Source organism: Mus caroli, unplaced genomic scaffold (genome assembly GCF_978045245.1).
Source record: "Mus caroli unplaced genomic scaffold, Mus_caroli_1 scaffold_5, whole genome shotgun sequence".
In the NCBI taxonomy this organism is placed as follows: Eukaryota; Metazoa; Chordata; class Mammalia; order Rodentia; family Muridae; genus Mus; species Mus caroli.
Genome location: NW_028227260.1, coordinates 68,253,885 through 68,278,662, shown reverse-complemented (window position 1 = coordinate 68,278,662; position 24,778 = coordinate 68,253,885). Strand labels below are relative to the sequence as shown.

General features: G+C 43.3%; 1 protein-coding gene across 1 annotated transcript; it reads left to right on the top strand.

Annotated features, from left to right (window-relative positions):
- The first annotated feature begins 11,081 nt into the window (after positions 1-11,081).
- Arr3 (arrestin 3) lies at positions 11,082-22,832 on the top strand. The gene is made up of 16 exons (XM_021153457.2): positions 11,082-11,089; positions 11,324-11,354; positions 11,505-11,565; positions 11,763-11,807; positions 16,149-16,348; positions 16,453-16,512; positions 17,187-17,254; positions 17,887-18,022; positions 18,218-18,302; positions 18,521-18,593; positions 19,015-19,152; positions 21,275-21,358; positions 21,612-21,635; positions 21,807-21,871; positions 22,102-22,111; positions 22,702-22,832. Exons 1-16 carry the CDS (start codon positions 11,082-11,084, stop codon positions 22,757-22,759), a joined length of 1,146 nt encoding a protein of 381 aa, XP_021009116.1. The 3' UTR covers positions 22,760-22,832.
- Positions 22,833-24,778: the final 1,946 nt, after the last annotated feature.

Genomic DNA, 24,778 nt, shown 5'->3' with positions numbered 1-24,778 from the left:
CCTTCCTCTTGGCAGCCAGAGGGCATATTCTCGGGGGTGGGACTCGGGGTGGGGCCTTTTTTCTCCTCCTGTCCCATCCCAACAGATTGTCAGAGCTAGAAAAACCCTTGGAGGTTATCTGGTCCAACCCACTCAGCACACAGATTGGGAAACTGGGACCCAGTGAGATTACTGTTTAACAGCTTCAAAATGATTGTGTACACAAGGAGACATTCTAGTTTACGGATAAAGAGGCAGGCCACTGAAGATAATTAAATTACAGGAAGATCATATAAGTTTATGGGTGTAGAAACATGGGAAATGAATTTTTACATGGACAACAGCAAGTCAACACACTGAAGGACTTTTGAAAATATAAACTACTGATAATCATCTTAACTCTGTGTGTATTTAATTATAGCAAATGTTTATCTAGTCCTTATTCTATGCTAGGCACTGTTCTTAGGACTTTATACCTGTTGATGGTACCACAGGCTCTCTATCAAATAGGCTCTATTACTGTCCTAATTACTGATGAGAAAATTAAAGCATGGATAGTTTCGGTGTTTTGATGATTCATGGTAAAATAAAGACTTGAACCCACACAAGTCTTCCATGGACCAAACTCTAATATCAATGACTTCATAAGTATGATAACTTGATCCTCCAAGCTTCTGGCTCTAATCTGGGAAAGGGTCAACAAACATTTCCTGGGAGCTTTTGGTTCTGGGCCCTGGTAGTTCACTTCTAATGAATAAAACAGATTTTAAAACTGCCAGCTTAATGGAGTTCACAAAATAGTAGAGGTAATAATAAATCAATAAAAATATATAGGATATGATCACTGTTATAAAGAAAAATAAAGAAGAGAATGAAGAAGAATTTGTTGTTTTAAATATGGGAGTGACTTGGAGAGCAGGTATTTTGAGGAAGGAAAACAGAACATGAGGTCAGAACAGTTGAGAGGGACCAGTTCCTGAAGGTTCTTGTGCACCAGGGTAGGCCTTTACTGAGTGGAAGAAAACTATAGAGTGTTTGCAGAAAAGAAGTGTCATGGTCTGAGTTAATCTCTAAATAACTCTGTTCTGAGACTAGATAACAGGGTTAGTAGCACAGGAAGAGGCTACTAATAACACACATGATGGCCGTGTGGACCAAGGTGGGAAAGGTTACAAGAAATCATCATATTCTGAGTAGAATGTGAAAACAGAAACTAAGTTTACTGATGTGGGGTATGAGAGGAAAAGAAGGAGTCAAGAGTAACTCTAAGCCAGGCAGTGGTTGTGCACGCCTTTAGTCCCAGCAGTTGGGAGGCAGAGGCAGGCAGATTTCTGAGTTTGAGGCCAGCCTGGTCTACAAAGTGAGTTCCAGGACAGCCAGAGCTACACAGAGAAACCCTGTCTCGAAAAACAAAAAACAAACAAACAAAAAAACCCAGTAACTCTAAGCCAAGACTGGTTATGATTAACAAGCACAAGCCTGTAATGTCAGTACTTATGGTTGGAGGATGAGACAGGAGGATTGCTCCAAGTTCAAGGCCAGAGACTGGGTCTCGTACTAAGCCTCTGACAAAGAAAAAAAAAATGATTCCAGGTTTCTTGCCTGGGTGACTAGAAGAGAAGTCTTATTAACAGGCTCAGAGGGCTATAAGAAAGCTGATTTGGGGAAAGAAGAGAAGTTCATTTCCCAGCATGTATGTTTTCAGATGCCTATGACACATGTAAGAACAGATGGCCAGGAAACAGTTCATATCTCCCTGTGGATGCTAGCCAAGAAACTTCCCTAACACATCCCACCCCTTCCTACACAGCACCTTGTCTCTCTCCATCACTCCAAGAGAACTTTGTCTTAATACAGGAGAGAAGGCATGCAGAGCAAGCCTCCACTGTTAAAAAGCCTAATGTCAGAGAACAGTTGTAAGCAGCTGTGGATCTGAGGCCTCTGGAGATAACTGGGGCTTTGTGAGTATCACTGTCTCTGAAGGCAAATTGGGTCTGGAGGATGCTCTGGACAAGGTGAGCAGTACTTGTTGGGAGGGATAAGCAAGCTGGAGCAGAATCTTTAAGCTGGGAAGCAATAAAGACTCAGAACCTGATTCTCAGGTCCTAAGAATGTGACCTAACTACATCCTAGAAGGGAGAGGAGGAGGCAGGCCTGCAAAGAAGACTCTAGAATCCAGAATCTAGATCTCTTGGAAGAGCTACAATCCTGGATCAGGGGGTGGATTGGTGGATCTGGAGACTCTGCCTTGCTTCAGGGTTGAATCACAAATAACCTGAGTCCTGGACTACTGAATATTAGTATGTGGTATAAAAAGTCCAAGTTGAAACCAGATGAGCTTGAATTCAAACTCTTGTTCTGCTTATCAACTGTATAACCCTAGGCACCTAGTATATGTTATAAAAAGCCCAAGTGTTTGGAGCCAGTGAGTGTGAATTCTAATCCTTGTTCTGTTTATTACCTTTATAACCCTAGGCACCTATTTGTGACAATTTCCTCACCAGTGAAATGGGGATAGTAATATCAAACTATAGGTATCAGAATATGTATTGATCAGTAGGTATGAGTCTTAAAATGCTGCAAGTCTGTAATACTTCCCTTCACGTTATTCTGTTCCCAGGGTTAACACTGGCCTCTACGGAGGAGGTGAAGGGTGTCTTGAGACATGTCTCAAGTCATGGAGAAGTGTCACATTAGAAAACACCCAGCCTGAGCCAGCTTCCTGCTCTACTGCTTCAAGCTGGCTTACCTTGAGGGGTTCCACTGACTTAAGTCTGCCAGGCTTCAACCGAGTAAAGTACAAGCAGGCTTGGGCTTGTCCCTGGACACCGCTGCAGTAGCAGCTGCTGCTTCCACTGCCGCCCAGTGGCTACTTTAGGAAAAGACCTCCCCCACTATTTCTAACGGAAGTCCCAGCTTCTGCCACCCTCCTGGAGGAAAGCAAGCACCACAGATCACACTCCTTGTCTCTGAACTGCTTCTTCACTTTGGTCTCTGTGGCTTGCCTCACATGGCTTCTGCTATTCCACTAGACACTCCTAACTCCTTTCCCTGGCTCCTTTTTGTCATTCTTCCGCCAAATGTGGGCCTTTCCCAAATCAGGCTCCCCTCCCTGCCACAACCCTCCTTCCTCTCCTCTTCCTCTTTGCCACCACCTCTCTCTCACTTTCCCCTCTCCAGCTCTCCTCAGAAAACTACCCTCATGAATTTAACTGCCATTTTGATATTGTCAATAATTATCTTTTATTTTGTTTTTGAGAGAAGATCTTGCTCAGGTTTGCTTTAAACCCATAAACCCACAATACACCACTTTGCCTTCTTAGTGCTATTATTCCAATATGTACTACCACACCTCATAGTTCTCTCTCTCTCTCTCTCTCTCTCTCACACACACACACACACACACACACACACATATGCTCACTCCTCCCTGTCCCCTTCCAAATTTCTTTCTCAGAGCTGGAGAGAAGGCTCAGTACTTAAGAGTACTTGCTGCTCTTACAGAGGACCTGGGTTTGAGGCCCAGCACCCACATCTGGCAGCTCACAACCACTTATAATTCCAGACAACCCTGTCTGCCCTTTGGCTTTGTGGGCCCTACACTCAGGTACACATACATACACATACACACATATATAATTAAAAGTAAATATTTAAAATACTTCTCTCGTGCTTTCATAACATCTATTTTAATAGAAATTATGGCTCATCATAGATTTCTGATAATTATACTCATTTGTGTTTTTACCCATCTCCTTCTGAACCTCTCACTCCTAAGCTAGATCCAAAGCTCCTGTCCTCACTTCTTATAAAGTTATGACCTAGAAAAAAGCAGCTTTTCCAAATGAGGTTTGTGGTTGTCCAAAACTGCTTTTCAATTCAAAGCATTCAGTAAATGTTGAGTGAATGTTTATCCAGGTTTGTTGTAGATTATGCCCACATGGGCATTTGGTATCAGTTTAGTATTTATCTTAATACATAAATGTTTCCATACCATTATTGGTGATAACCATTTCATTCTATTACTCCAATCCTCCCCCCCCCAGTCTTCTCTTTCCTGGTCCCTCACATGTAGTATTCATAAATGTATTGGTGGTGATTTCTCTGAAATGTCTGTGGTTTACTGGGGACCAGAGTAAAAAAAAAAATGGAGGAAAGACATATTTTCCAATCTCTTTAATTTAGAATGGAGGGAGGAAGAGAAAGAGGAAGAGAGAAAAGGAAGGAAGGTGGAAAGGAAGGAGGAAGGGAGGGAGGGAGGGAGGGAGGGAGGGAGGGAGGGAGGGAGGGAGGGAGGGAGGGAGGGAGGGAGGAAGAAAATGAGTGGAAGGTAACAATGTAGTTGAAAAACAAAGGCAGACAGTTCTAAGTAATTCCAGCTTCATAGCCTATCAGCTGTGTGACTGACTAAGCCTCCCTTGAAATATCAGACAGTACACATAAGAGCTCAGTGTCTAGCTGCTGCCGTCAGCATCATTGTTAGTAGGTGTATTTTGGAGGCTATATTCGGAGTCTCTTCCTTATAAAGTGAAAAAAAATGAGGTCACCTTCTGAGAGTTAAAGCTTGATGGATAGAAATAGTAATCAGAGCCCTGGCTAGTCCAAACTTACTAATGAAATCACATCAAAGTGCCTGGCTCCTTACAGGTAGGCTCAAGGTAGGCTTTGCTCATGTGTCCTCCCTCTGGTGCTCCTTTAAAGAAATTGGGGGAGGGGGGTTAAATAGAGCCTTACTCCATACCCCAGGTTAGCCTGTAACTCACTATGAATCCTAGGCTGGTCTTGAACTAGACAATCCTCCTACCCCAGCCTCCACAGTGCTAGCACTACAAGGCATGTGACACCACACCCAGCTTAGTGTGCCTTACTTGGCTTTCTAAATGTGATCATCATGTAGGTAGTTCCCAGTAGCTGATCCATCTATCACCTTTCCATCCTCCCCCACTGAGCCAATGCCCTTGTTCACATCCCACTCAAATCTGTTGATTTGGAAAGAATGTAAGAGCCAGAGAAAGGTGGGGGAGCAGTGTGGAACACTGAGTTCCAGGCCTGGCATGGCTCTTCCAGTCCTGGACTCACTGTAGCTATAATTACCTGTTCAAGATCTGCACAGAAAATTGAGCTCATCTACACCCCCATCGTGGACGGGAGAGGAGCTCATGAGCCCCCCCCCCCCTGAGGATTCCTGCATAGCTAATAGCTCATGGTGGAGAAGGTGAGAGGTTTTCTTCAGTGGTGTTGCTGCTGGTAAGATGCCCCTGCTCCTGTAAACAAAGTCTACCCCATGCTCCTATAAACAACCCTAATCTCATGGGGTCATAGAAAACAGACATGAAAATATAAAGAGGATTAGTTGAGAAGAGGAGGCAAGGGAACAAGAAAGAGTAATGAGTGTGAACATGGTCAAAATGCATCATGTTCATGTCTGGAAATGCTATAATGAAACCTATTATTATGTACAATTAACACATGCTATTAAGATACTTTAAAATCTGTTGATTTGCTTTCAGTTACAATAACAGAAAATTTCAGCTAACTTAAAAGAGAGAGAGAGAGAGAGAGAGAGAGAGAGAGAGAGAGAGAGAGAGAGAGAGAGAGAGAGATGTATATTAGCTTTCATTTAAGTCCAGGAGCAGAATCAGCAGTTCAGTAATGTCATACAAATCTAGATTTGTTCCATCTTTCTGATCTGCAGCCCTCAGCATGTTGTTAGGAACGTTCATGGTCACAAGGGGACTGTGGCAGTTTGTGCATTGCATCCAAACTTGGCACTATTCAATGAGAAGAGAGGAAGGCCTCTCTTCCTGTGTATTTATTTTTATCATTCAGGAAACCTTTTTCAGAATCTCGCCAGCATATTACCCCTCACATCTCAGTGGCCTGAATTTCATCATGCCTAGCTAACCCAGTCACTTTCAAGGAGATGAAACAACCCTATCTGATTTTTTTTAAATCTGATTTATTAAGAGGAGCACCAGAGGAGGGTAGATACCTCTAAAAATAGTGTCTCTCTCTACAAAGACAGGGAGAGGGCAACTGAGTTGGTATACAGTCCTATCTGCTACAATCCTGTCTGTACAACCCTTAGCGAATAAGCCATCCCTTCCTCATACAGAGGTGTGATTTTTCACATCATAACTGGAAGGTCTAGTAGGGATATCATTGGGGTATGCAGAGTGGGAGTGGAAAGGACCTGAAAAATACTGCTCCCAACAATGTATCAGAGATGTCTTCCTTTAAAAATGCAGATACTCTGGGTCAAATGAAAAGATAGCAATAGTTCTCTATAGGGGATTGATTAATAGGAAAGCAGCACAAGGGAATTTGTTGGGGGAAATGTGGGTGTACACAGGAGTATTGGTTTCCTACAAATATTGCAACGACTTATCACAGACGTGGCTTAAAACAATACATGGTAGTTCTCTTACAAATCCCGAGGTTAGACGTCTGAAACCAGCATCAATGGGCTAAAATTAAGCAGAGCTTTGTGTAAATTTCCAGAGTCGCCTGGCATCCTGAGTCTGAAGAGAATCTGTCCCCTTGTGGTTTTAGCTTGCAGAGCTGCATCCCACCACTCCAGTCTTCAGAGCCAGCAATGACAGCATCTTGCTTCTTTCTTCATATTGCTTGTCTCTTCAGGCAAATCTGGTCTTTGTTTGTTGGTTGGTTGTTGGTTTTAGACAGGGTCTCACCATGCAGCGCTGGCTGGCCTGGCATTTGCTATGTAACCAGGCTGGCCTCGAACTCACAGAGACCCATCTGCCTCTGCCTCTCAAATGCTAGCATTAAAGGTGTGTGCCATCATACCCACCTTGCCTCTCTTTCAATAAGACTAATGACTCCATTTGAGCCCACATGGATAATCCAGAATAATCTCTCTATTTTAAGAACCCTAATCACATCTGCAAAATCCCTTTCACCATGTAAGGTAATGGCTTAGGCTTCAATGATCATGACCTGCTATTTAGGGGTCAATATTTAGCCCGCCATAGTAGGTAGGACTTCACCAAAGTGCTCTCAAGATTTGTTCATTATTCTGGGCACAGTGGCATATGCCCGTAATCTCAGAGCTGTAGAAGTTACAGCAGGAGTTGTGAGTTCCAGGCTAGCCTGAGCTGCACAATGAGACCTTGTCTCAAAAAAAAAATGTGCATTTTATCATCTATAGATTACATCACAGCCTCAAATTACAAATATTCAGAAAAAAAAAAGATAACAGTTTGAGTTCAATCATAGTAAGGAGTTAAAGACCTACAGAGTCTCCTTTCTTCCAACTCAGGGGACTATAACCTGACTTGAAAGGGGAGTGATAAACACCTAAAAGGGAGTATGGGGCTTTGAGTGTGGGTCTGGTGAAAGTTAGGCCAAAAATAGATTGATTCTTGTTTTATTACCTACCCCACCATAATCACCAACCTTAGCAAGTCTTCAGCGTTTTCCCCCATGCTGAAGCTTAGTTTCTGTCTCTTTAAAGTCCCAGTAGAATCTGAGGTTCTCTAGCTACCTGAAAATGCCTGTGAAAGACACAGAACAATTAACTGAAAAGACCTTGAGGTGCATACCAGTCACAAATGGCAGCAGCTGACTCAGTCAGCTGATTCTATCTAGGGATTCCATCTAGGTGTTAGAGGCAGATATGGAAATCTGCAGTGCACTTTCTGGATTTCCAGATTCTTGTGACCTAAAGGAATTGGACCAGAGACATCTGGGTAGTGGCAGTAACAGAGACTGCTTCTTAAGAAAGGGAACATTTCCAACGGAAGCTCAACGGCATTGAGCTACAGGAGTTGTGACTTTTTCAAGGTCATCATTTCCAGCATGTGTATATGAGGACTCTTCTCATGTGGGTGTTCTGTCCCATACATGTAGCCTTTGGTTGTGAGTTCTAAGCTCTTTCATTGTCATTTGTTTCTTTCATATGCTAATTTTTGAGACAGGGTCTCTCTATGTAGCCCTGGTTGTCCTGGAACTCACAGAGATCTACCTGAGTCCACCTACTGAATGCTGGGATCAGAGGCATGTGCCATCACATCCAACCATATGTTAATTTTGATACTTCTAGCTCTACCCTACATAGGGTCCTGGGTGAGGAAAAGAAAGACCCAGCTCAGCCAGACTTCTAAACCACAGCTATAGCTATCCTCAGAGGACTAGAGAGCCCATCTCAAGGATTGAAGACTATGGATATAAGTAGACACGGTAGACCAGCTAGGCCCAAGGAGTACTAGATCCTCAGACCTTAGAGTTTCTGCTTTTACATGCTTCATGCCTACAGAGGTAGGGCCAAGGCCCTATGAGAAAAACAAGAAATAGATGTCCTGGCTGCTGCAGGGACAAAAATATCTCTAATTCCATATGAGTGGTCACACAAGGTAAGGGAAGCTGCTTAGAGCATGGACCTAGTTTCTGGGATTGGAAAGACTAGAGAGCTGAGCAGTGGGAGGTAGAGAAGTTATTCTAGGCCTGGGTTGTACAATGTCAATTGCCTATTCCCTGCATGGGTAATGTTCAATTTGTCTTGCAGAGAACCTGCCTCTAGGCCAGGAATGCTATGCTACCTTCCTTTCTGATAAGAAAACCAAGTCAAGGAACTCTACTCCTGCCCCATCACCTACAGAAGATTGATTCCTGCTGCTCACTGGAGCTGAGAGAATCAGGGTTTCTGATTGACATCAGGCTGCAAGAGTCCAAAGTCTCCAGTGGGGGACCATCGGGAAAGGCTACTCTTTCCCATGCTCTTGGCTTTCTTGTGGCCTGGAAAATTCCAGAGGCTTAAATGCGACACAAGTTGCTCAGACAAACCAAGGTCCACACTGTGAACCCTAATAGTTTTACCCTGTGTTATACTTCACCACTAAGAATTTCAACTTGACTTTGATCCCAACCCTCATATGCAATGTTTTCACAAGTCCAAAACCCACCAATTTCCTTCTTTTTTTTAATTAGATATTTTCTTTATTTACATTTCAAATGTTATCCCCTTTCCTAGTTTCCCCTCCGAAAATCCCCTACCCCCTCCCCACTCCCCGTGCTCACCAACCCACCCACTCCTGCTTCCTGGCCCTGGCATTCCCCTATACTGGGACAGAGAACCTTCACAGGACCAAGGGCATCTCCTCCCATTAATGACCGACTAGGACATCCTCTGCTACATAGGCGGCTGGAGCCTGAGTCCCTCCTTGTGTACTCTTTGGTTGGTGGTTTACTCTGGGGGTACTGGTTAGTTCGTATTGTTGTTTCTTCTAGGGGACTGCAAACCCCTTCAGCTCCTTGGGTCCTTTCTCTAGCTCCTTCTTTGGGGACCCTGTGCTCAGTTCAATGGGACCCTGTGCTCAGTTCAATGGATGGCCAATTTCCTTTTAAATGCCCCTACCAGTAACTGTTAGGTCTCAATCCCAAAACAAATGTCTGAGGTGCCTATTTAACAGAACAAAGCGGACCTGGCCTCAGGTTATCCCAGTCCCTCCTGGTGCCTCAGTCCCTACCCATCACCAACTCTCCAGCCCAGAGCCTGGGCTGCACTTCCCCCACGGTTCTTCCCATTTTAGCTACATGGTCTTTTTTTTTTTTTCACCTTTGGCCTTTTGGCTTTTGGTTTCCAGGGTTTCTGGATTCCCCCACCCCCCACCCCTCCCACACACATACACATGCGCGCTCGTGCACGAAACCCAGCACAGGATAATGTTCATTCTTGACCTTTCCACATACATCTGGCTATGTTCTCTCTTTTATCTACAATAAATCTCCTCCACTATACTTAGGAGCAGTTATGTTCTTCTTCTTTCTTTTTTTTTTTTTTTTTCATTCAGCAACATCATCAGAATCCCCTAGCTCTGGCCTACCTCCTCAGTAACAATCAGCTGATCCCTGGCCACTAATCTGTACACACTAATCTCTTTTCCAAACTCTTGGCCCCTGAGCTAATTATAGCAGTGCTTCATGCCACCCACCCCAACCCTATTCTTGTTCTCTGACTCCCACTAATCTACACATTCAGAGGATTGTGGATATAAGAGGCTGGGAGGCCAGCTTAGCAACCAGAGCTGGAGGCTGATGTGAGCTTCATCTCTTCCCTCAGGTAATATTCTAAATCTCTCTGCTTCTAGCCCATACTAAGTCCACCTCCTTTGCCTTTAGCATCTTCTTTAGGAGGAGAGGGGCATCTTTTCTGATGCAAGCAATGGATTTTTCAGGCTGATGTAAGAGACTTCTAGAACTCAGCACACACCCCACCCCCAACTCATCCCTCTGACGAAGTCTACTATGTTTTGAAGGAAAGCACTAGAAAGACATTTCACTCTCTATGCTTCCCTAGCACCTGAAGAGTGGGGACAGGATGGAAATGTTTGGGGAAAGTGACAAGAGAGATGATGAGTAAGGGCAAAGAGGGCTTTCGGCCTCCACAGAGGCTTCTACTGCCACCCCCAAGAAAGTATGAGCGCAACCCTTTCTGTTCTACAGCTTTCCCTCTTCTTTCCCCCACCTCCCCCCTGTTCTTCCTTCTGAGCTGGAGGTCAAAAGCATCCCAATTCAGGGTCAAGTCCAGTATAGGGACAAAAGGAAATTTCATCCATTCATTTATTTATTCATATAGTTAACTGACTGTATGCCTGTTGATATTCAGTATCAATACAGCCCAAGGAACGTATTTAAGAGATGGAATATGAGCAAGTAGGATAAATAGAAGGGGTTAAAAAATAAGATGAGGAGCAATCAAGAAAGACACTGGACATCCCTCTGGCTTTCACACATATGCACCTGCTCATGCATGCATAGATACATGCACAGGCATTCGCTCATGCACATACACACAAGAGAAAGAGAGAGAGAGAGAGAGAGAGAGAGAGAGAGAGAGAGAGAGAGAGAGAGAGAGAGAGAGAGAGAGCGCAGTGCAATGGTTGGGTAAGTGTGTAACTGAAGGGTTGCCCTAAGAAGAGGGAAAAAAGGAAGGATTGAGTGTTGGTGTGGTATCTCAGGCAGTTAATTTATATTACACTAGGTGTATCACTATGGAATACTATAGTGCACTAAAAAAAAAAAAAAGGATTAAATAACTGAGTGTTCCTCTTCCCCTCATCTCAGGAAAGATTCAACTGGCCAGCATGTCCACGTAAGAATCCCTTCTGATGCTCTGGATCTGTGAATTATTCCTTATCCAAGCCTGAGTATTTGCCTTTTGTGTGGAGGGGTTTATAGCTTTGGCCTACCCCAATTATCTTTACCTTTGCTCTATCTCATGATCCCCAAGCCTCTTCCTAGGAATTTTTCCTGTTCCCCAAACGTTCCTTTCTGGCTTCTTTTTTGTTCTGCTAACTATCCTTCTTTATGACTGTTCACCCCACAGAGTGTTTAAGAAGACTAGCTCCAATGGGAAGGTAAGAGAACCTGGCCCATCTGTCCGAATGGAAGGGCAATGGGGATGAATGGGTCCATTCTTCAGCATCTCAGTGGGCTGGGCTGGGGGCTTTGGGACCATTCCTCCAAAGATAACTGTGAGACTAATGTAGCAAGTTGTTCCACAACAGTTTTCCATCTACCTGGGGAAACGAGACTTCGTGGATGATGTGGACACTGTGGAGCCCATTGGTTAGTGAGTCCAAAGTGGGAAAGAGCCTGAGAAGGGAGTGGGAGCCAGGAAGTAAAAGAAAGGCCAGGCATGGCCATGCAGAGCAATGAGGCCAATTGAAAGGTAGAAAGGAAAGAATCCTTTCAGGAATCAACTTTTGTTTCACTCACACTCCAAGTTTTCCTGAGCAGTGTACCATCTCTCCCTCTCTCTGTAGATGGAGTCGTCCTTGTTGACCCTGAGTACTTAGAAGGTCGAAAGTGTAAGTAGAAAGTCTTACTGGTTTCTGTAAAGCTGCAGGAGTCCCAACTGAAATGCCACACATGCAAACTAGGCAAATGAGTGAGTGGTCTTAGAGCAGAGGAGCATGGGAAAGCAGAAAGCAGCAGGGACATTCAGCTCAGGGTGGCCGCAGTCTTTCAGTTAGTAAAAAGTATTGCAAGTGGAGCTCAAACTACGTACTTTATAGGTCCAGAATCTTGAAAGACTTTTTTTTTTGTATTCTTTCCCCAAATAGTATTCAAAATAACTATATGCCTAAAGAACAAATAAAATTATACTCTGCAGTATTACACAAAACAAGCATATGTGTTGAAATTAAAGTAATGTCTTAATAAAATTTGTGGGTTTCCCCATTACTGCTATGGTGGTCCTGCTTGACTACTGGTTTCAATTTGGCTTAGACTGCCTATGGAATGAACCAATACACAGAAAATCAATATTTTTACATACATTTCTTGACTTTCAAGTGTTAACAACTCACTAAAAGATTTGTAAAGATCAAATATTCCCCCCTTTTTTTTCTGCAGCCGAAGTGTCCCTCGGGCTTCCATTTTAAAAGCTTTGATATATGTCATTCCACAAGGTTTTTTTTCCTTCATCTGTTTGTTTGTGTGTGTGTGTACATGCGTGCGTGTGTGTGTGTTGGGGGGGGAGATATGGAAGGGAGAGACAGACAGAGTCAGACAGACAGACAGAGAGACAGAGAGGGAGAGAGCCTAAACATGTATTCTACAAAAACCAAGGAAATAACAAGCACAGGCAATACCAGCAGGAGACAGCACAGCCCTCCGGCAGCAGAACTCTAGTTCAAGATTGCACTGAACTACTTCCCAGTGAATTTTTCCCTTTTAATTCTCACCATGGATTAACCCCACTGTGATCCAACTGGACTGAAAATTGTGTTCAACTGGAGAAAAGATTCAGAACCAGTTGGTGACTACTAGTCCAGAAATAGCCTTTAGATACTGGGAATGAAAGAGCTTTCCTTTCTGAGATTAAGCACCATGGATAAGCAATCTGGACAATTTCAAATGTCAGAGAAACTTTTCAGAATAGGCACAAATTAGCCAATTTATTTATAAGTAACAAATACTATGTTTCTAAAATCTAAGTGGTTTTGTTCCTGCACTTCTAAAATTTCCCAGAATAACCTATGAAAAGAAATATTCACTTTTTAAAGACTGCATGTTGCTTGGTATGATGACTAACATCTACGACAACACCCAGGAGGCTGAGGAAGCAAGTCCAAGGCCAGGCTGGCATGCAGAGTGACTTTGAGGCCTGTGAAAACTATATAGGAAGAACTTATCTCTCAAAAATTACAGGCTTACTCAGAAATTAGATATATTTTCCTTTGAGTTTTTTATGTCTCTCTAGTAGAGTTTTGACTTATTATTCATTTCAATCTTATATATTTCTGACATTTCCTCCCACTTGTATGCTCTGTTACTTTGTGAACATCATCTTGCTTTGACCGTAATTTTTCAAGTCCTTCTCCATCACAGGTGTATGTTTTAATGTAAAGCATCCTTTTCTATGCACTGAGTGGTAAAGTCAAGTGAGGCGAAAGATGTGGGGTATGGTACACACACACACACACACACACACACACTACTATTTAATAGCACTCTATCTGGCCTCTCTGTGTGCTATTCTTTGCAACTGCAAAAATTTACTGTATAAACAAACAGTAGTCACAAAAGTTTTTTTTTAATGTTTAATTTCAGAAAAGAAATGAGAAAACAGCTATAAGTACCTGAGATAGCCTTGTGTTTAGTTATAGAAACAAAGCAATTTAGAAGGCATCAGAGCAGATAACATGGCACTTATCTCTGCAAAAATGATGCTGTGGTAGAGCTTTGCGTTTTTCTTTTTGATTATATTTTTGATGCGCATATAAATTTGTATGTAATTTATATCATTAAGACAAAATGGACACATTTAGAGTAGATGTTGACTTTTAGAGGAAAATCAAAGCAACCTGCCAGGCCTGGTAATGCAGGCCTGTAATCCCAGCTGCCTGGGCAAGAGGGGCTCAGGCAGGAGGATCACAAAAAGTTCAAGAGTAGGCTGGGCAAATTTAGAGAGATCTTGCCTCAGAATAAGAAAGTACAAAGAAAGATAAGCGACTACCTAGTGTGCATGAGATTCTGTGAGTTTGAGACCAGTCTGGTCTACATAGTGAATTCCAGGCCAGTAGAACTTCACAGAGAGACCTGTCTCAAAAATAAAAAATAAAAAAATAAAATAAAATACTACAAAAATCATAGGCTTAATCCCTATAATCACCACACAGCCACCAAAAGTAGCAGTCAGAGGTAGCTAGATCTCTGTGAGTTCAAGGCCATCACAGATGAAGGGATTATAATTTTATTACTCCTAACCCCATTTCAGCTTTCATTTACTTACCTTTTTGTGCAAAAACCCCTATTTTATAATTTTATAATCCCATAAATACTTTATAATTTTCTTTTAAGTCTATGTCAACATATATGAATCCATAATCTATGAAGCTGCACTTAAAAATCCACTCGTTGGACATTTCCTTTGTTTTCAATATGTTTTCCACATTTCAACATTGGTTTTAACATATTTTGCTGTTACAAACAACTCTGCATCCCCAACCCCTTGTGTGTAGCCACTTAGCTCTTCAGGCTGAATTCCCAGAGAGCTATACTTATTGCCTAATGTTTCACAAAAAGTTTCTAACGTGAATTTCTGCCTCCCATCTCACCTTCTGAATGCAGGGATTATAGATGCAAACTACCACTTCCAGTTTTTTTGTGGGTTCCGGGGATTGAAATAAAGTCATCCAGCTTATGGAACGAGTACTTTTACCCATTGAGCTATCTTGCTGGTATCTGACCCTAATTCTTGTTAACTCTTTTAAACTATTAAATATTTCAGGCATAAAAAATATATCTACCACCTAGCTTTGAAAAGAAGTATAGACCCAAAGCTTCCTCTGCCCTTCTTTTTGAGTCTCTCTCCCCATCCTTGTCTTCTCTCCTACCCAGGCAACCACTAGCCTAGATTTAGTGTTTGTTTGGTCCATGATGCTTGTATACTTATATTTAACATTCATGTATCTACAACCAATTTTTACATTGTTATATACAGTTTTAATCTGCATATAAAATTAATAGTGCACATTTAATTCTGGTGCTAGATTTTTTTTTGAAATTTAATCATTTAATTATTAATATACTTCTTAGTTGACTAATGCTGCTATACCAAAATACCCAAAACTAGATAATATATTAGGGAAAGAAATTTACTTTCTCACTATTCAGTAGCCCGGCAAATCCAAGTTAAGATGAGTAGCATGTTCGATTTTCTGTAAAGGCTGCTCTCTGCATGCAAAATTGGGCCTTATTGCTGGGCCCTCCGGAGGGGAGGTATGTTGTGTACTTAGGTGGCAGAAGGTGAGCTGGAATAAAAAAAGATAGATGCTACATAAGGCTTCTCTAATAAAGGTCTAAACACCATTCATAAATGAAGATAAGAAAAGGTTCCATTTGTGGTGATATGACAGTAGCTCCCACCAGTCGTGCATTTGAATTCCAATTGAGCCACATCAGCATGAACACTCAATGTCTGGCTTCAATATTTTTGACAGTATGGTCTGTGTGAAATGTCATCCCACTGTGGCTTTAATGTGGATGTATCTGATTACTACTGAGACTACACAAATCTTTGGCCATTCCACATGTGCTTCTAAGAATCCACCTGCGTTCTTGGCACAGTTTTAGATTGGTGTGTGTGTGTGTCTTACCAATTGGTAACAATTATTTTGTTCATGTGTGTACAGGTATGTGTGGAGACCGGAGGTCAATATTGGGTGTTTTTTGAGAGTGGATCTCTCTCCCTCTCTCTCTGTTCTGGGGCTCACTGATCAGGACAGACTGGGTGGTCAGCGAGCCTCAGGAATCTATCTATCCATCTCCACCTAGCAGCGCTGGGATTGAAGCATGTACCATTGCTCCCCACCTTTTCCCATGGGACCAAATCCAAGTCCTTATACTTTGGCAGCAAATTCTTTGCCAACTGAACTATCTCCTCGGCCTCTCAACATTCCAAATGCTAAACAGTTATATGTGTTTCAAACACTTGAACTCTGAATTTCCTTTTATCTTTGTGAACCTTGTAACACAGAGAAGTTTAAAATACTATTGCAATCAAATGTAACCAAATGTTTCTTTGTGACTATACTTTTGGGATTATATTAGCTTGCCTCTGTGGGTCTTCCTATCCCCCCATTTAGGATTTCCTTTGTCACAAGTTTGACAAGTCACTCACTCTCTTCCTCTTTTGCCTGCAGTGTTTGTCAGGTTGACCTGTGCTTTTCGCTATGGCCGTGATGACTTGGATGTGATTGGTCTGACATTTCGCAAAGATCTCTATGTACAGACCAAGCAAGTGGCTCCAGCTGAACCCACCAGCATCCAGGGCCCCCTCACAGCCTTACAGGAGCGGCTTCTGCACAAGCTCGGGGCCAATGCCTATCCTTTTACACTTCAGGTACTGAACTCAAGTCTTGGGCAAAGTTTCCAGAGAAGATTAAGAGATAAAAGGAGAACAGAGAGAGTTGTCCCTATTTTTCTGAGCTCCTTCTGATTTCCTAGATGGTTGCTAACCTGCCCTGTTCAGTAACACTGCAGCCTGGGCCTGAAGATTCAGGAAAGGTAAGGAAGACCATTAGCTAATGACCTTTCCACCAATGACCTAATCAACTCAAAAGGAGGGAAGGCTTTTGCTTGTCTTTCTTTTTTTTTTCCCTCATGGTTCAGTCTATGGCTACACAACTCGGTTGATTTGGGCTCCTGGCAATATAGTATATCATGATGGGAGCACATGGAAGAAGAGGTTTGATCCCAGGGAGCAAACAGAATGTCGAGAAGGGCATGTCTCCAAAAACCAAACTTCCTCAATTGTTCTTAAGAGGTTTCAACTCAAATTTTCTACCACCTCCCAATAGAAGCATTGGCTAGGCTGAGTGTGGTGGTACACATCTTTAATCTCAGCATTTAGGAGGCAGACACAGGCAGATCTCTGTTGAATTTGAAGCCAACCTGGTCAATATGGTGGCTTTCAGGTCAGTCAGGGCTACACACCGAGACATCTCAAAAAGAAAAGAACCACAAGCTGGGGCCAAGCCTTTGATCCATAACCAACTGGGGTACATTTCAGATCTAAACAGTAGCAGATAGACAGGTAATTACAGCGGGGCCTGGGAAGAAAGACAAATGGACAGGATTGGAGAAATGGACAGTTAAGGGACTGAGACATTTTCATGTAGTCCCACAGGGGAGGGAGGGAACTGGAACTACATTCTCTTTGTCTCTGATTTTTTTAATAGCCCTGTGGGGTTGACTTTGAAGTGAAGAGTTTCTGTGCAGAAAATCTGGAAGAGAAAATCCCTAAGAGGTAGTCTTTGATTTCCCCCAAATATCTGCCTCAGGCCTTTACCACAGACCCTTCTCTTAGGGCAAAAACAGATCTAGTCACCATAGCACCACTGCCACCAACTTGGATGTCCTGTTCCGAGTCCCTAGGATTTCACTTGTCTTCTTCACTCACGTTGGCAGACATGTAAAAAGCTAAATGACACACCCTTACATTTTATGGGCTATCAAGTCTGGGTTGAAACTCTGTAACTCTATTGTCACGGTAGTGCTGGAGCAGTCACAGACACTATAGAAATAAAAAAAAAAAACATTGATGTGTTAAAACTGAATTCATGAACACTGATGTTTGGACTTTATGTAATATCTGTGGGTCATAGAATACAGCTTTTTGATTCATTTTAACCATTTACAACTGTATTCATCATCCTTAGACTCCAGGCCACAGACAAACAAGAAAGAGGACAGATTTAGCCAGTGGGGCAATTTGCAATTCCTTGGTCTATGGAATATCAAGGATGCAAGGGAGGTCTCTGAGGGGCCACGCCCACTGCCACACCCAAGTAAACACAGTGCCTTAAGGGTAGTGGGGGGTGGGGGTAGTCTGTGTTTCCAGAATAAGATGTTCTAGCTTTTCCTTTGGACTTTACTCAGTGATTCTGTGCAGCTGGTTGTAAGGAAAGTGCAGTTTTCAGCCCTGGAACCAGGCCCTGGTCCCTCGGCACAGACCATTCGAAGCTTCTTTCTGTCATCTCAGCCCCTACAACTGCAGGCCTGGATGGACAGGGAGGTTGGTAGCACTCTTCCCATATCCTATTCCCTACCTTAGACCCCCTCTGCTGCTTCCCCTTTCTACTGATGTCTTAACGTGGAAGGATAGGCAGAGCCAGGAGCCAGGGCAACAACGACTTTAAGGAAATGGGAATTTTAGATTTAGGTCTGGGTGTCCTCCTTCCAATCTTGTCATAGGCTTCTCCTGCTTCAGGTTCATTACCATGGAGAAGCTATTTCTGTACATGTTTCTATCAACAACTATACCAACAAGGTCATCAGAAGAATCAAGATTGCAGGTAAGCTTCCTATTGCTCTGCATCTGGCCCGCAAGCCACAGGTTCTAAACAACAGCCGTACATCTTACCCACTAATATTTATCTGAGTTTTCCTTCCAAAACAGGCCTATCAAAATATGTGGTCTCATCTTACCACACAAGATCATATCAAAGAGCAGTAAGCTGGAGCCATGTGGGAGACTGACTGATTGGTCATTTACTTTCCCTGACTTTTTCAGTTGTCCAGACCACAGATGTTGTCCTGTATTCACTAGACAAGTACACGAAGACTGTGTTTGTTCAGGAGTTCACGTGAGCTGGGGTTGGGGCTGGGGCAGGGGGTGGGGCTGGGGCTGGGGCTGGGGAGAAAGTCAAAGGGGTTAGATGGTGGGAAGAAGGCCAACAGACAGAGAACGGATCCTTGCTATTTCTTTGGAAAAGAAGAAATAGCAAGGATAACTAAGAGATGAGGAATGTCAAGGTGAGGGTTGAAGACCAAAAGGGGAGGGACTCTCAGGAGAACTATGGGCAGGGCTATGACTCATCGGAAGAAGACAGAGACAAAGCTAGGGCAGAGCTTTCCCACCAGAGCTCATTTTCCCACTCTCCAAAGATATGCCACTTCTCTGTATATTTTCCACTGGTTCTTGAGACTATGGGAGATACTCTTGAGAGTAAAAGTACATTTAGTTGGCCAGCATAGCCTAAGTTCCTCTCTTGTTCTCTTTCAAAGAGAGACAGTAGCTGCTAACTCCAGCTTCTCCCAGACCTTTGCAGTAACCCCACTCCTGGCTGCCAACTGTCAGAAGCAGGGCCTGGCACTGGATGGCAAACTCAAGCATGAAGACACCAATCTGGCCTCTAGCACAATGTAAGCTCATATGTAATTTAGAATTTCTCCTTCCTACTCCTAAGCCACATGCTATACACACACGGCTGTAAAGTTTCATCTTCAGTCAAGCAGACTTGTCCTTTAAAATGTTCCTCAGCCAGGGTTCAGTGTGCTCACAAGTCTCAGAGCCAGGCTCAAGTTAAATTAATGCCTATGGGGCCAATAGTAAGTTTAGGCTTTAGGTAATGAGAAAGGAAAATGCAGAGAACAGAAAACCTCTGTTATATAAAAATCTCACAGTTCAAACTAGGCATGGGGGTGGGGTGGGGTGGGGTGGGAGGGATGCACGCTTGTAATCCTAGCACTTAGTGGTCAGCACTGAGGTAGGAGAATCACAAGTTTGAGGCCTGCCTAGGCTATACAGCAAGACCCTGTCAAGAAAAAAAAAAAAAGAGAGAGAGACAAACAGGGCAGCTGTGACGCCTCAAGTACAGGCACCTGCTGTTAAGCCGAATTTGAGTCCTCAGAACACTTCTGGGCAAGGAAAGAACCGATTCCTCTCTGCTTTCCACATGTTCACCATGGGCCCCCACCCCCACACATGTGCAGGGGTACAACATGGATGAACAAAAATGCAAGGATAAGAAAAAATTATAAACAAGACACAATCCACAGAGGTCTTACATCTATTATTATATTCCTAAGAATATCGCCAGGCAGTGGTGGTGCATGCCTTTAATCCCAGCACTTGGGAGGCAGAGGCAAGTGGATCTCTGTGAGACTGTATAGTCTACATATCCAGGACCAGTACAGCCAGGGCTACACTGGGAAACTCTGACTTGAAGAAAAAAGAAAGATAGAAAGAAAAAGAAAAGAGAAAAGAAAGAATACCATTAAAGTACACTGGCCAGGTGGGTGGGTTTGTTGTTGTTTCTAAGATGCAGAGGATGAACTCAGGGCCTGCGCCCCCAACCCTGGTGATACTTTATTCAATTTTACTCATAAGGACTCTGAGGCTCAAAGGCAAGGGATTTGTTCAAGGTTGCATAAGTATGCGACAAACAGGATTCTATTATATGCCAACTGGCTCTAAACACTGTGATCTCTACAATAGTTACAATCTAGAGAAAGTAGAATAGAGTAGAAGGTTAAGCGATGAGAGATGGTGGAAAGGGAGGATGTGTAATGACAATTATATGGCAGGAATTGATAAAATTCTTCCATGGCTCTATGCCTTTAGATTTGCATTAAATGGGTTTCTCACCAAAGCCATTTGTCTACCATCTACAATCATCATAAATGACCAATTCTCCCTGCGCCTGATGAATCAAGTATCTACGGGTGTTATTCATAGAAACAGCCTTAGAAATTATCCAAATAGTGTTATTTTGGAGAAAGGGGATCAGCACCCCCAAAGCAACCAAAGACTACCCTAAGATCCTTCTAGCTTCCAGTATCTTATTTTTCAACCTGCAGGTTTCTCTTGAGCATCTATTAAATTCTCATTCCTCTGTAATATGATGGGGATATACAAAGACTTTTAAGACAATCTTTTCCTTCAGTCAATATATGACCTGGATGAGGAACAGAGAGGAATGCAAATGTAATCCAACAGTTAATTGTTGGTGCATCTGGTTTATATTACGAGTCCAGTAGAAGTTAAAGGCCAACATAGCTGACAAGGGATTCTTCGAGGAGATAAGGATGATCTAGATCTTGAAGAAAAAAACTGTGTAAAATCTGGATAGCAATAGTAGAAGAAAGGAACATTTCAGACTGGGAACATGGCATGGGAAGAAGCTGGAAGGCAAGAATCCCGCATGGTACTTTGAAGAGCACAGTGGGAAGACAGGTCTGCAGAGGCTGTTTTCTGGGTGTTTGGGAGTCAGGGCAGAAGAGAGATGTAGATGAGGCTAGATTGCTTCGGCTTCTAAAAGCCAAGCAGAGTAGTTATGTTCAAATAGACAGTAACATGATCAAGTGGAATTTTAGGAAGAAAAATGTCACCTCAATTGGGTAGAAACAATTATAGCCTGGGATATCTTTTGGGAAAAGCCAAAGGCAATGGGAGCATGGTAACAGGAAAGCATGGGGAGGATTGGGGGGGGGAGGTAAACTCAATTATACTCCTAACACCCCCAATGGATGCTACAATGTTAAGTCTTCGACCTGGAATGAACAAGGAGCTTCTGGGGATCCTGGTGTCCTACAAAGTTAGAGTCAACTTGGTGGTGTCCTATGGGGGGTAAGTGAGGATTTCCAGTTGGTCTGGGCAGGGGCTGGAAGCCAAGAGTTTGATTGTTCCCCCCACCCCCCACCCCCAGTGGATTGACCCATTCAAGGTATTCCTCTTTTTCCAGACTAAGTTCACAAGTCTCTTTCCCTGCTAAAGTCCCATTCTGTTACTAAGTTGTCCTGGTGATACCTTATCCGCAGCAAAACTGGGTTGACTCCTCCCCATTTTTAGCTACTAATTTGGGATGTCATTTTATTCACAGCATTCTAGGAGGTCTGCCAGCCAGGTGAGAAGCTAGGGTGAGAGGACCAAGGCAGAACAGGGAGGAAGAGGGCATAAGGAGACTAAAGGTCCCCTCAGAAGAACCCAAGGGCCTCTGGGGATTGGGAAAACTGAAGGAAGGTCGGTGATTGAGTCCTTTAAGGACATCAATAACTCCACTTTGGGATGCTTGCAGTGATGTTGGTGTGGAGCTGCCCCTGATCTTGATCCATCCAAAGCCATCTCCTGGGGAGAGAGCAGGTGAGGCTCCCAGGAACTATTATCCTGCAGGTTGTGGGGCTAAACAGTTCTCAGAAAAGAGTGGCTTAAGATGGAATGACAATAGGCAGATTGGATGTCTAGATTTTCAGGGGACATAGCAGAGGGGAAGGCGTGGGGGTGAGGAAGAAGAATGAAACAAGTCATGGATCTGCACAGCCACTTGTGAGCTTCAGTTCCGTTTTTTTCATCTCTCTTCATGCTTGCCACAGTGGCTACCAGGTAAGTCAGCATAAGGCCTGGAAGCTCCACCCCACCCCCTTGCCTACTGCTGTTTTAGGATGCAAATTTTAAAAGCTTCCTCAAAGTGTTGCTTTCAGGACTGTGCACCAGAAACATGGTTTAGCTTCATGTCAGTCTGGTGTTTTCCAAGCCCTCTTTCCCTGCCTCCCTGCCCTTCACCGGCTGCTCTTCTTGGAATTCTTCTTCTCCCTCATCCCTTCCATTTTCCCCCTCTTCTCTTCCCTCCCAAAACCCATTCTGTTGCTAAGTTGTCCTTGTGATCCCTCACTCCCTGGCAAAACTGAGTTGGTTGCCCCGTCTCTGTGACTTGCCCCCCCTTTCCGCATCACCTTCATCTTTCTTTTAATCCTTTCCCTCTGCCCCATCCTCTGTTGTTGTTTTCCTTCTGATGGTCCTTGGTCCTTGGCACCATTATTTAGACAGATTCGAAGGGAATCACGCCCTCCCCATGGGGCATGGAGGGGAAGGCTGAGAAACAGGGAAGGGATTACCTCTCTAGACTCAAGAACATGGCAGAAGCCCAGGAAGGGGTTTGATAACTCTCCATTCCCCTTTGCTGCTCCTGCAAGCTCGGAGGACATAGTCATCGAAGAGTTTATGCAGCAGAACAGCCAGACACAGAGCTAGAAAGCTCCAACAGCAGACAGAGTTAAGAAGAGCCGATAGCCTATCTCTGATAATTCTGTGTGGAAGCCCCCACTGCAACACTCTAATAAATCATTTTGTCCAGACATGGCTGGTGTGATCTTCTGAGCTATTTTTTTCCTTTCAGAGAGTACTGGAACTCCAGAGAATGATCTCTCTGCTTCAGGCACTGTACTCCCCCCTTACTTACAAGCTGGATTAGGTTTCTTGTACTTTGCCCCTATGTGGTCCCTCAGAGTCACTTGCTTTTTCTGTCTGACCTCAGCTACCCTGGTCCCCATCTGATCACTTACTCTTGTAATTACCTTTTGGCCTAGCAGTACCTGATGCTTACACTATGAAGAACCCCAGAGAGGAAGCCAAAAGGGTGTGGCCACTCTCAGACTTGGCTATGGTGACAACTGTCACCAGTTGCTACTGGAGGAGCGCACAGGTGTGATGTCAGGTGGTACAGGTTCAAGTACAGAAAACCATTGTTACAATATTTCTGCCTGCCCAGTTCAAGGAATGTTTTTGGTCCTTGTAAGGTGAGGCCAGGAGTTAGCTGTGTGGAGAAGATACCCACAAATAGAAGAAAATTATTTCCAGCTATACATCTGACAGAAAATTAATATCCAGAATATACAAAGAACTAAAAAAAAAGTAAAACAAAACACCCCCCTCCAAAAAAAACAATCAATCAAACAAAAATGACTCATTCAGCTTGGGACCTGAAAAAAAAATATGGCTAAGAAATAGCTCAAAAATATTCATTGTCCCTAACAATTAGGGAAATGCTAATCAAAACAAGGTTGATTTGAATACCTGTGAACTTCGTCTGAATGCTGCAACCCCCTTAATACAGTTCCTCATGTTGTGGTGACCCCAAACCATAAAACTATTTTTGTTGCTACTTCATAACTGTAATTTTGCTGTTTTGAATCACAATGTAAATATCTGATATGCAGATGGTCTCAGGCGACCCCGTTGAAAAGGTCGTTAAGGATTCCCCAAACAGGTCTTGACCCACAGGTTGATAACTGCTTTCCTAGAGCAAGATCTTTACAAGAAACTTCTGTGGGTCTCTTTCTAGCTCAGCATTATGAATCTCCAAGGTCTTGTGCAGGGAACCACAGCCTGGTGTATTTGTGACTACAGTGGCTATGGCATCTGGAGAAGATGACAGTTTCCCTCTTTACCCTCTGGCTCTATTATTTCCACCCCTGAACTTTTTCTGCAATGTTCCCTGGACCTCAGATAGGGTGTAAAACTTTTAAATGCTGCTAATGACTGCTGAATTAATAAATTATGAAAAGGGGAAAAAATCTCAACTGGAGGCTACAGAGATGTCAACATTAGTGAACATTACACAACCATGAGAACATGAGTTTGAATCCCATCGTGTAGTTAAACTGCTAGGTGCCTGTCATGGTGACACACACCTTTAATCCCAGCAGAAGCAAGTGGATCTGAGATCGAGGCCAGCCTGGTCTACATAGCAAGTTCCAGGAAGAGGCAGAGCTACAAAATACAGATTATATTAAAAAAAAAAAAAAGGACTTGTGAATGTGGTAGCACACACCTGTAATTCCAGCACTGGGAAGGTAGAGAGAGGAGGAACCCTGAGGTCTCCTTGCTAGACAATCTGGCCAAATAAGAGATTCAGGTTCAGTGAGAGATCCAGTCTTCAGAAATAAGATGAAAAGTGAAGAAAGATAACCAATGTCAACTTTGGACCTTCACATACAAAAAATAAATAAAATCAATCCTGCTATCCACAGCTGGGTATATATGCACCTGTATCCTCTGAACTTCAGAAGCTGAAGCAGGAAGACCACAAGTCCAAGGCCAGCTTGAAGTATGTACCAAGAACCTACCTCAAGGAAAAAAAGAACTGATAACTTAATAACTATGGAAATAGGACTTTAACGTTCAGCAGACACAGCGATTAGTTTTGTGGAAATATCCAAGCTTTTCTCTCCCTGATGGCCACTGGGGGTCAGCAGAGCAAATAGAAGTATA